The 12,751-nt window shown below is 49.0% G+C and overlaps 1 protein-coding gene across 2 annotated transcripts; it reads right to left on the reverse strand.

Moving 5' to 3' along the window:
* Window positions 1-892: 892 nt before the first annotated feature.
* On the reverse strand, window positions 893-12,042 carry LOC109785580 (tobamovirus multiplication protein 2A). 2 transcript variants are annotated; one of them, XM_020344175.4, is made up of 7 exons: window positions 11,795-12,042; window positions 11,378-11,662; window positions 2,860-2,959; window positions 2,089-2,169; window positions 1,889-1,993; window positions 1,344-1,556; window positions 893-1,220 (listed from the first exon to the last, which is right to left on the reverse strand). In XM_020344175.4, the coding sequence occupies exons 2-7, from the start codon at window positions 11,626-11,628 to the stop codon at window positions 1,113-1,115; spliced, it is 858 nt and encodes a 285-aa protein (XP_020199764.1). In that variant the 5' UTR covers window positions 11,629-11,662; window positions 11,795-12,042; the 3' UTR covers window positions 893-1,112. The 2 variants fall into 2 exon arrangements, with proteins under 2 accessions (XP_020199764.1, XP_045089493.1); XM_045233558.2 differs by lacking the exon at window positions 11,795-12,042 and having other exon boundaries at window positions 11,378-11,786.
* Between the last annotated feature and the right edge of the window lie 709 nt (window positions 12,043-12,751).

Raw genomic sequence — 12,751 nt, forward strand, 5'->3', positions numbered from 1 at the left:
AGGCCGTGCTGGCCAGGGTTTAACCCTAGGTACATCAGCGCCTCCCTCGTTGTCGCCGCGATACGGGCGTTGGTGGCCTCCTGCGGCGCGGCGGCGGCGATGGCGGCCGCGGCCGCTACTTTGCCCCTCGCGTCCGCCGCGTGCCTCCGACCCTTCCTCTTCGCAGACTCCCTGGCCCGCTCCTCGGGCGTCAGCTTCTTCTTCTGCTTGGCCGCGGTGGCGGTCTTGCGGGGCCACAGGGCTTGCCTTTGCCGGAGGGGGAGGTCATGATGCCGGACGAGGCGAGGTTGGCGAGGCCGGCGGCGGCATTGATGTTGTCGTCCATGGCGAGCGGCGAGAGCACGCGCGGGCGGGAGGGTTTTGGGAAAAGTGGAGGGAAATGGTGGAGGCTACCACCGACCGGCGAGCCAGGAGGAGTAGTTGGCGCGCGTCACGGGCCTGTCTCGTGTCCGCGCCGACACAAATGAGGCTCAAAAATGGGCTGGGTATTGGTTGGTAGGCAAACGAAAAGCGAACGCGCATCTGTTTGGGTCAGCGCATTGGGCCAACTTTTCTGTCCGCCGTGACTCAAACGGACGCGCGGGGACGAAATGGATCGGCGCATTAGAGTTGCTCTTACCCGCCAATAAAAAAATGTCTTTTAATTGTATTGTATATTGTATTAACAGATTAAATGACAATTGACGATGGAGTGACAATTTGCCATCACAGATCTCAATTGTCGACATACATACTCCACCAGGCACACTCTCTCACCCATAAACAAATTAAACACCAACCGCATCAAGCACACATTGACCAATCTGCGAGGCGAAGTTCGCCATTTACTCTAGTTCATGATACAAGTTGAAAGGGTAAACAAGGCAAAAATGGAATGCCAACAAAAGGAATCTGAGGAAAACATGAAATATAATGAGATATCGATGGCCAATACTCGTTCACACAAAAATTACAGGTGCATGGAGTTGTTCAGAAGACAGCAGATAAGATGAGCATTAAGGTAAAAAGACCTCTATTCATACACCACTCTGAACAACACGGTATAGCCAAACTGTGCAAGCTGAGATGGCCTGTTCAAGAACCATCAATTTGGATAACGTCGTGAAGGATCTTCACATTACGGTGCAACGGCTCCTTTCTTCAGCTGGAGGTGCCCCATTTTGCTGATATCTGGTTGCATCTGATGGGTTGTAAGTAAATTGGCTTGTGTCCAGACCATACTGCATCAGGTAGAATAATTACATGTTGTTTTGTAATGAAAAATAATAATAAGTACGATCAATGAGTTGAAAACATTTATGAGAATGATCAATGATGTTGAAACCGGTCTATGATGTATGTACCTTCTCTCGCATCCTTTGGCTCCATGCATCATTTCTGCTCGCACGTTGATCAAGTGTTGGGACGGGAACACCGGTAGCCGGAGCATTCTGGGAATGGATAAGAGGCTGACGGATGCTAGTGCTTCGAGCAGTTCCAATGATTTCATCATCACTGTCATACTCGGCGGGTTTGTTCATTGCCCTGACAGCAAGAGCTAACAAGAAAAGCAATACCTGCATACTGGTAAACATTAGTCTACCTGCACTAGACCAACTATAGCTAAAAGAGTACACACTGCAACTGACTGTCCACGACTAAAAATCGTCACCAATTTCTATTTTGCAGCTCACCAGTACCGCAGGGTATGTCGAAACTAAACTTATTCACAACAAACGGATAAAGACAAGGACACAGTAGAATGAAATATGTATCAGATGAAAAGAATGCACCTTAAGCCGGTAACAACTACACATTCGGAACATGATTAATAAACTATTAGTGTTTAGGAAGGCCCAGTGCTATTCAAAAAAAGGCACAACAAGAATAGACTTGAGTTTGCTCCTACCTCAAAAACAACAACACCAAGAGCAACCCATCTTGCAATCTTCCAGTTTTCATTCAGAAAGTCATACATGGCATCAAAGTTTTGTGTCTTATCCACTGGAATTACCTGAAAAGGAAGTTACAAAGAAGTACTTACAGTGATTAAATAAAAGGATGAGACTATAACATAGTTTCCAAATTAGCACCAAACAGAAGCCTCACATCTTTCCAGCTATGGTCAAAGAATATGAATGCAGCACCTCCAGCCTCGGCAAGGATTAATAATATGACCAAGAAAGAATACTTATAACGTCAAAGGAAACAAAATTATGGATTACTGAATGGAATCACTAAACATTAAAGAAAACAAATTTATGGATTATTGAATGGAATCACTAAACATCAAAGGAAACAAATTGTGGATTATTGAATGGAATCACTTAAATTCGAAGGAAACAAATTTATGCCTTATTGAATGGAATCACTAAACATTATTCAGATCTCAGAAACAACTAAATCATGCCCATTATCTACCTTTTACATTTTATGCCTCTGAATACAGCTTTAAGTAATTTACATATTGACAATTTACAGGGTAGCACTTCGACAACGGTTTTTTTAACTACATTTTTTATATCACAATAGTTATATGTTATGCAAATAACATTTTGGGATCAATCCCGTAAAATACCAACTGCATGTCAGTAATTTAAATGTATATTTTTATATTCCGGGGCAAATACTTGGCCGGCATGGATTCTAGAATGACTCATGTTCATATAATAGGACATAGTATGGTGTATGCCTTTTCACTTACGTCACAGCTGGATCAAAAGCGCGTCATTTTTGCACTGCATGTTATGTATCTAAAGCATGCCATATTTGGAATTACCGATGATTTTAATAGCTGTTTTCTTCCTTTATTTGTACATTCAGTGGTCGTCTTTAAAAAACGAGAGTACTGATAAAATGGAAGACCAACTATCAGGATACACAACACAAGCAACACGTATTCCTTGTCCCTGCTCCAATGCAGCCAAATAGAGAAACGATGAAGATAACAGCACCAACACCAATGAACAAATAGATGAACCTGCCAGGAAATCAGAAATTCTTTACTGAATGCAATCATTCACTTTCAAGGTAGAACTTAATCTTTTGGTAGAATAAACAAATGATCGACAAACTGTTGTGGTTTATTTTCTGTGTCAGGTCTATCAGCGTCGCCTCAAGGGCCGCGGCTCTAGTCAGGTTCAGGCCCTAGCCAATGCGGACTGAAGTCCAAGCTCAGGAGCAGCAATAGGAGTCACATACATGTTTTCGAATCGTAGTTAGTGTGCCAGGTGGAAGCACAGCTATTAGGGAAGTACTAATCTTGTAAGGAAAGTAGAGGGGGTAAACGTGTACATGTTGGACACTAATTCAACTGTGAGTCGGTAGTCTAGTTGGGTATATAAGGTCATGTATCGTTTCTCCTCCCCTTTCGAGGAAGGTGGAAAAAGTGTGCTTTGAGGAACGCACTCCGAGAACTCACCCAGCTCCAAGCATATAGGCACGTGGATGAATATTGTCTACAATTCATGTTGTTCATCTGTTGCTGTGAGAGATTGTCTCGTCAGCAAGTTGGCATATTCACAGAAGGACTCCTAAAGCCATTGCGTACAGATGTAGAGCCTTAAAATCCATCAAACCTTCAGACTGCTATGAGCTTTGCAAGGGCATATGGACAACCACTGTGGGATGAACCTCATTCCAAGCCTGTTGTGACTCCTCAGGCAACAAGCCTGCACAAACTTCATATCATATTATGTACCAGCACCACCTGCTCACCAGTCAGTACTGCACTGAGCGCAGGGCCCCGGCATAAAGCAAGCACGAGCATACCTGGCCACACGGCAACTGCTCCAGCGGTCGTGGCTGCCGTGGAAAATCCAGCCTCACGGTTCCACTGTCTCACACCGGAGGAGATGGCTGATCGGAAAGCCCAAGGACAATGCTTCAATTGCCCGGAGAAGTTCCATCACAACCACAAGTGCACACTAAAGGGGATGTACTGGATCGAGCTTGATGAAGACGATGTGACAGGGGATGACCATGGATGATGTCCAAATTTCCCTGCATGCCCCGACTGGGTTCCGGACCAGAAAGACAATGCAGCCCAGGGTGCTTGTCAACAGCGAGCCTGGAACAAACTCTAATTACTCTGAGGCCAAAAAGATAGTAATACTCTGAATTCTGATGCTTTATTGATCGTGGGAGAAGCCCCATATATAACAGGAATAGCTTGGCTGACAGGCCGACTCAAAGGGAATACAATCTGGACTCTCGAACAAGTTCTAATCTGGACTCTGCACCTATTTCGAATCTGGACCTACTAACTAATCTGGACTCTGAACCTAATACAAATCTGAACCTCAATAATTACTTGTAGCAGTAGAGGAATCCTAGCCACTTTGGGCTGGACCAGGGGGTGGTGCGACCAGGGCTGGGGCCCTCCGACCATATGTGGCTCCCCACATAACATCTCTCCCTCCCTCCACAAACAGCTCGTCCTCGAGCTGAAACGTGGGGAAACGAGCAATGAACTCATCCAGCGGCTCCCATGTTGCATCATCTTCAGAAGCCCCAACCCACTGCACAAGAACATGCTTCACGCCGCGTCGAATGCTGGATCGAAGAATCTTGGTTGGTGCAGGCAGCACACGGCCATCCTCAATGGCGGAAAGTACAGCAGGAGTAGCTGGTGGTTCGCCATGAAATGTTTTAAGGAGACTGACATGGAATACATCATGGAGCCGAGTACCAGCAGGCAGCGCGAGTTTATATGCAACAGAACCAATGACTTCAGTGACTTGGAAAGGCCCATAGAAGCGAGGAGACAACTTGCCATGCTTGTGACCTGGTAACGATGCTGGCGCACAATGGTGAAGGTGAAGCCACACCCAATCACCGACGCCAAATGCCAGCTCCCGATGCTTGTCATCATAATAATGCTTTGCCCGCTGCTGCGCTTGATGGAGATGCTCACCAACCTCATGAACGAAGTTGGCGTGATCCTGAAAGGCGGTGCCCACAGCTGCCACCTTGGCCTCGCCAGGAACATAGTCACAAAGACGTGGCGGTGGCCGACCATAGACAACCTCGAATGGAGTGGCACGAAGAGCGGAGTGGTAGGACGTGTTGTAGCAGAATTCCGCCCAGGGCAACCATTCGACCCAGCGGCGTGGCCGATCAACAATGAGGCAACGCAGGTACATTGCGATGATTTTGTTGACAACTTCAGTCTGCCCATCACACTGGGGGTGAAAGGCTACTAAGCTCATGTGAAGCTGAACGCCGGACAAGTTGAATAATTCACGCCAAAAATTGCTGGTGAAGACAGGATCTCAGTCACTGACGATAGACTGTGGAAGTCCATGGAGGCACACAATGCCCTCAAAAAACGCCTTTGCCACAGAGGCAGCCGTGTATGGATTGGACAATGTTTGGAGAAACGTCCAATGACCGAGAGGATCTCAGACTTGCCAGCACCCTTGGCAGTGCCTCGATGAAATCCATGGAGATATCACTCCACACAGACGTTCGGACCGGCAGAGGCTGAAGTAACCCAGCAGGCAGGAGTGTTTCTGTCTTGTTGCGTTGGCAGACTACACAAGCAATTGGCGATCTCCAGGGACATGGAAATCAGCTCGGAGTCGATGAAGCGTCTTTTGGACCCCCTCATGAGCACCATGAGCATGTTGCAAAATCACTGGTATGGACAAGGAGGTGGGCAACGTGAAGAATCAAGTTGTCAACACAACTCCAGTGGTGGTCGCAATCACCAGCGCGAATACCATCACGAAGGGAGGTCAACTCGGGTGAAGCGTCGATCTCACGCCGTAGGTCCTCGACGATGGTGAAGATGCTGCATCGGCATCACGACGGGAGAGGGCGTCAGCGACGATGTTGAGGCGGCCCGGGCGAAACTCGACAGTGAAGTCGAATCCAAACAAATTGCTCACCCATTGGAGTTGAGGGATTGTCGAAAGCCGCTGGTCAAGGAGAAACTTCATGTTATAATGGTCGGTGCGTACAGCAAAGCCTGAACCAGTCCAATGAGTTCCCGCTCATAGGCAGCAAGTTTGGCATGGCGTGGAGCAATGGGCCGACTAAAAAAGGCCAAGGGCCCTGCACCTTGGTGAAGAACGGCACCAAAGCCAGTCCCAGAGGCGTCGCACTCAACAATGAAGCAATTGTCAAAGTCCAGTGTCTGGAGCACCGGGTCTTGACCAAGGGCATGCTTGAGCGCTGGAAGGAATCATCTGCCTCTGGGCACCACCGAAATCCCTCCTTGCTGAGTAGGCGCGTGAGAGGAGCAGCGAGCATGCCGAAGTCCTTGATGAACTTGCGATAGTAGCCGGCCAGCCCCAAGAAGCCGCGCAACGCCCAGGCCGAACAAGGCGTAGGCCAGTGCAACCGCGCGCACCTTATCCTTATCCATGGCCACCCCATCAGCATCAATGACATAAACCAGGTAGGCCACGGAGGACTCACCAAAGCAACACTTTTTGCGCTTGAGGAAGAGGGACTGCTACCGCATGTCCTGAAAGACAACACGAAGGTGGCGCGGGTGCTTCGATCAGGATGAGCTGTAGATTAAGATGTCATCAAAGAAAACAAGGACAAATTTGCGCAAAATAGGGCGCAAGATGTCATTCATCAAAGCCTGGAAGGTTGTCGGTGCGTTGGTTAAGCCAAATGGCATAACCAAGAACTCATAGTGGCCATCATGTGTGCGAAACGCCGTCTTAGCAACATCATCAACATCATCAGGGTGCATCCGTACCTAATGATACCCCGAGCGCAGGTCAAGTTTGGTGAAGAACCTGGCGCCCCGGAGTTCATCCACTAACTCGTCAACAACAGGAATCGAAAACTTATCCTTCACAGTATGATCGTTCAACACCCGATAGTCGACGCAAAAGCGCCATGAGCCATCTTGTTTCTTGACAAGGAGGACGGGTGAAGAGAAGGCCGAGTCGCCGGGGCGGATGATGCCTGGGACCAACATCTCCGTGCACTGGCGCTCGAGCTCATCCTTCTGAAGTTGCGCATAGCGGTATGACCGGACAGCAACTGGCGTGGTGTTAAGTAGAAGCCGAATGCAGTGGTCGCGAGAGCGTCCTAGAGGCAACATGGTCGGAGTGGCAAAGAGGTCAGCAAACTCGTCGAGCATGTCACCCATGAGGCCAAAGTCCTCGCTCGTGATCGTGCGAAGAGCAGGCAAGGCGGGCATCACCAATCCGTTCCATGTGATTTGGGAACCAGCAAGGACAACAGTCACTCTGTGGTTATCAAAATCCCACAAAATCGGTCCGAGGGAACGGAGCCAATCAACCAAGGACAAGGTCGAAGCCGCCAAGTGGAAGAGTGAAGCAGTCAACCCGGAAGTGGCAGCCGTCGATGTTGATGGAGATGCCGCGACATAGGCCAGCACTAACAAGCGTGTCCCCGTTGGCCACCATGACCCGTAGACCAGGACGAGTCTCTGGAGTTAGGCCGAGCACGTTGACCACGGCTGAGTCGATGAAACTGTGTGTCGAGCCTGTGTCCAGTAAGGCAGTGAAGGTATGAGTGCCGATGACGACAAGCAGTTGTATGGTGTCAATCACGCGCATACTCCAAAGCCCGGTGATGGCGTGAAGTGAGATGTGTGGCGACTCTGGGTCCTCCTCCAAAGGTGCATCCTCAGGAGCAAAATCATCGAGCTCGATGGAGAACAAGCATGCACATCGATGACCAGGGACGTACTGCTCAACGCAGTTGTAACAGAGACCTTGGCGGCGGCGGCCAGCCATCTCGGTAGGCATGAGGCGGCGCGTAGCGCGAGGAGCCGCCGACGTAGGGGCAGCAGTTGCAGCAGTAACGCCTTGTGGCATGGGACATGTAGCAGGCGGCAAGGTCGGTCCCCTTGCCCAAGACTTCGAACCTCAGGAACGTGCCGAGGGCATGAGTGGTGGGAACGGATGGCGTTGTTCATATGCCTTAGCGAGGGATACTGTTGTGGGAGGTCCACAGGTTGTTGAAGCTCAAAATCGACTTTGAGGCCTTCGGGAAGTCCGGCTGTGTACAGGAAACGCTGTTGGGCTGAGCTTAATGGTTTGCTGGTCTTGCACAACAACGCCATAAATCAGCTGGTGTAGTCGGCAACGGTAGAGGTGAACGGAAGCCGAGCAACTCGCCCAGGGGGTTGGCGCGTACAGATGGCCCAAACTGAAGGTGACACGCCTCCTTGAAGTGCTACCAGGAGGGAATGCCATGATCACGCTCAAACTGGAGGTACCAAAACTGAGCAATGTCGACTAGGTGGTATGCCGCTGTCCACACCTTGTCAACCTCCTCTGTGCGTTGTCCCCAAAAGAATTGCTCACACCGATGAAGCCAGCCAAGCGGATCGACGGAACCATCGTAAATAGGAAAATCGAGCTTGTGAAAGCGTGGGACACCAGAGCCGGAGCCAGAACCAAGGTGCTGGTATGCAAAGGGGGCAATTGACGTGAGGTATAGTGAGGCGGCATAGGTGGGCTGGGTTTGTAGTGTTTGAGGAAGTGGCTCGTAAGGATTGGCGGGTGGCTGTTGGTAGGGAAGTGGTGGCGAAGATGCATGGTGGAAAGCTTGGTTGAACGGAGGGTAAACATGTGGTTGTTATGGGAAGAACAGGGAGGCCGGAAATTGGGGCAGTGACGGCGGTGGGGGAAAGCGTGGATCAAATCATGCACTCAGGAGGATGGGGACAATGGTGGGGCCGGTGGTGGCGAGGACGGCGGAGGTACCGGACGGTGTGGAGGAGGCGGCGGAGGAGCCGCTGGCTGCCGGCAACGCCGGGCGCAGGTCGACCAAGGTGGAAGGTGGAGCGCTGGGGCGCTGCTGTGTTTAGACGCTGGACGAGGCCCTCCATGAAGACCTGATCCGTGGCCCGTTGCACCACCATCTCCTTTAGCTGGGTCGCTAGCTCCTTGAGCACGAGGTTCATGTCCACCATCCTAGATGACGCTGATACCAGATGGAACAAACTCTAATTACTCTAAGGCCTAAAAGATAGTAATACTCTGAATTCTGATGCTTTATTGATCATGGGAGAAGCCCCATATATGAGGAATAGCTTCGCTGACAAGCCGACTCAAAGGGAATACAATCTAGACTCTCGAACAAGTTCTAGTCTGGACTCTGCACCTATTTCGAATCTGAACCCAACCTACTAACTAATCTGGACTCTAAACCTAATGCGAATCTGAACCTTAATAATTACTTGTAGCAGTACAGGAATCCTAGCCACTTTGGGCTGGACCGGGGGTGGTGCCACCAGGCTGGGCCCCTCCGACCATATGTGGCTCCCCACATAACAGAGCCACCCATGGCATTAGTCGATTCTGGCTCGACACATAACTGCATTCCCCAGGATGCACCACCTGGCATTCAGTTGGAACCACGACCTAGACTTTACATTACTGTGGCCAACGCGACCGGGTTGCTAGCACTCGCATCTGTCGTACACTAGGCATGGGCGTGGGCGTTGGCAATGAGCACTTCCCAATCGAGTGTTATGCTATTCCACTCGAAGGCTTTGAGGTGGTACTCGGTGTCCAATGGCTTTGTTCACCGGGCACAATTTTGTGGTTTAAACTTCATTTTGGCACAAAGGTCACAAGGTCATTTGGCATGGAGTAGCGGCTGCAACAGATTCTCCAATGCTCCAGGCGTGTGAGGTTGATGATCTTATGTCAGCAGTGCTACAGGAGTTTGCCTCAGTTTTCAAGGAGCCGCGTGGTGTACCTCCACCCTGCCATCATGATCATGGCTTCCACCTTCCCAGAACACCACCCTGTTCTTTCTCAAGTCTGGGCTGACATTTCACTTCATTTTGTTGGTTCATCGGTTCTCCAAATATGCTTATTTCAACGCACTTGGTCACCCCTATTCAGCTGCGTCAGTGGCACGAGCCTTGTCTATTTTAAGTGATCGTGATCCAATCTTTACTAGCGGGTTTTGGTCAGAATTGTTCCATCTTGTTGACGTCAAGCTTCAATTCAGCTCAGCCTTTCACACTCAAACTGGCGGTTAGATGGAAGTCATCAACCACATCATTGGCATGTGTCTTTGTTGCTTATCAGGAGACCGACCCAAGGATTGCATATAATGGCTACCTTATACAGAATTCTGCTACAACTCTTCTTTCCAAACGGCCTTGCGTGGTACACCTTTCCGTTTTGTTTATGGCAGAGGTCCACCTTCACTCATATCCTATGACTATGAGCCTGTGACTGCTGAAATGGCTATAGTTGATCAGCAGCTTTTGGAGATAGATGGATTTTTAGCCAGCATCAAGGAGCGCTTGCTGCAGCCTCAAGCCACAATGAAACAACAGTATGATGGGCATTGAGATATTGCGTTCGCGGTTGGGCAATGGGTCGTGCTCATATTCATGACATTTTCCATGTCTCCCTGCTAAAACAATTTCATTGTGAGCCTCCTGAGACTGTTGTGCCATTACCGGACTTATTATTGCATGGTCGGGTTCTTCCAATTCCACAAGCAATATTGCAAGCTCGTTCGAATAGAAGTGTTTGGGAGGTGCTGGTGCAATGGAAGGGATAATCCACCAAGAGACTTTGTGGATGACAGCACAAGCATTCCGTGACAGCTATCCTTTGTTTCAGCTCGAGGATGAGCTGTTTTCTGGAGAGGAAGTGTTGTGGACTCTTTTCTCGGTCAGGTCTATCAGTGTCGCTGCAAGGGCCACAGCTCAAGTCAGGTTCAGGCCCAAACCAATGCAGACTGAAGTTCTGGGAATCACATACATGTTTTGGAATCGGAGTAGTGTATCATGCGGAAGCACAGCAATTAGGAAAGCACTAATCTTATAAGGAAACTATAGAGGGGTAAACATGTCCATGTTGGACACTAATTCAGGTGTGACTGCGAGCCTCCCTCAAAAAAAAGTTCAGGTGTTAGCAGGTAGTTTAGTTGGGTATATAAGATCATGTATCGTGTACGTTTGAGGAATGATACAGAAATCTTCTTCTCCAAATAAGCGTAGCCCAGAGCTTCATCGCCACTGGCACACGAGCGCAAGTCATGGCAATATCCCGTCTGTTTCCATGCCAGAACTCACCACCTCCTCCGTTCCCCACTCAAGTTCCACCAAAAATCAGCCCCGTAACACAAACTAATCTGGAAAATTGAAAGTGCAACTTCGAACCGTCCCAACAGAACCTATGCCAGAGTCAAACTAAATATATCAATCCTCTGAGCCCCCGCCAATTCCACGCTGGGGTTTGAGATCGCAGATTTGGTGATCACTAAATCTGCCGATGGACAGATGAAGAAGCCTTCAAATCCTAGGCATGCCGTTATTATTATTAAGCAAAGCTTCCAATTTCTCTCGATCTCAATCATTATCTAGTCACACAAACAGGAACATCAAACTATTGCGCGACAAGAAAGAAACAAGGATACGCAATCGTCTCACCATGCTTTGGGTAGCTTGTCGAAGAAACTGCCTCCTTCTCCAAGGGCCACGACGGTGAGCATCGGGCGGCCGAACGTAAGCAACTCAGCCGGCGGGGGCGGAGACGGCGGTGCCCCTCCGCCACCGCCGGAGATCCTCATCCACTCCACGAGCAGGTAGATCCCGTAGCCGACCATGGCAAGGCCGGCGACGGTGAGGAAAAAGTTGAGCAGCCTGAGCAGGCACTCGAAGAATCCCCGGCACGCCGCCATCTCGAAACAATCTAATCAAGCCCCCAGGCACAATCTAACACAAACTCGCCTCAGATTTCAGAATTCCATAGAGAAAAATCAAAGTAATCAAATAGATTTGGAAGGAATTGTGCGCGGCGATCGTAAGCGGAGGAGGAGGAGGAGATGGGAGCAGATAGAGACCGACCTGTAAATTGATTAATACGGGATTTTCTTTTCCTTTGCCGTGGAGATCGAAGGAGGAAGAGGACGAGGGAAAGAGAGGGGAGATGCTTAGGGGTGGACGGGTGCGAAAGGGTCCACCTAGTGCGGACGGACGGTGCGCCGTTGGCGGTCGAGACCTGTAGATTGACGGTGATAAAGTTCAGGACACTATAACCGAGCCAAATCCTAGCCCTCTCACGATCTCGTCGTTTTTGGACGTTCATGTTTTTCTTTTTTGAGTTGTTTTGAACGTTCATGTGACTTGCACGATCTCAACCATTGAATTTGCTGTCTGTTTCGTCCTCCGAGCCTGTTATTTTGGCCAAATGTCCTAAAAGGCAGCTGCTCCATGGAAAAAGTCAGAGCCTTCTCGTTAATTGGGCATTTTCCTAACCCAACACTACTAGGAAAACAAAACACTAGTAATAGCGCTTGTTTTATAGGTAGCAGTAGTGTTTGTACAAGCGCTAACAGTAAGCGCTACAGCTAACTGGTAGCAGTAGCGCTGGAAAGCGAGTGCTACTGCTATACCTAGTTAGCAGTAGCGCTTTGTTGGTGAAAGCGCTATTGATAATAGTAAGTAGCAGTAGCGTTTCTTTTGAAAAACGTTGCTGCTAATTTTTCCTGTATTTTAAAAAATGCAGCTTATTGTCGTTTAGGTTTTATATACGGTATTTTCATCATATGATTTTATGACCGTGATTAGCTATATTACAGTGGGTGAAATAAACGTGGATTAGATTCAAGTGGAGGCAACATGTGGTACATGTCGAAAGTACTACTAATCTGGACCACATGTTGCCTCCACTTGAATAAGTTTGGATTAGTAGTACTTTCTATGTGCACCACATGTTGCCTCCACTTAAATCTGATCCATATTTATTTCACCTACTGATAGATAGATAGGGTCGCGCTATTTGTCACCCAGGGTGAGGAATTC

This window comes from Aegilops tauschii, chromosome 1, assembly GCF_002575655.3.
Source record: "Aegilops tauschii subsp. strangulata cultivar AL8/78 chromosome 1, Aet v6.0, whole genome shotgun sequence".
NCBI classification, from domain to species: domain Eukaryota; kingdom Viridiplantae; phylum Streptophyta; class Magnoliopsida; order Poales; family Poaceae; genus Aegilops; species Aegilops tauschii.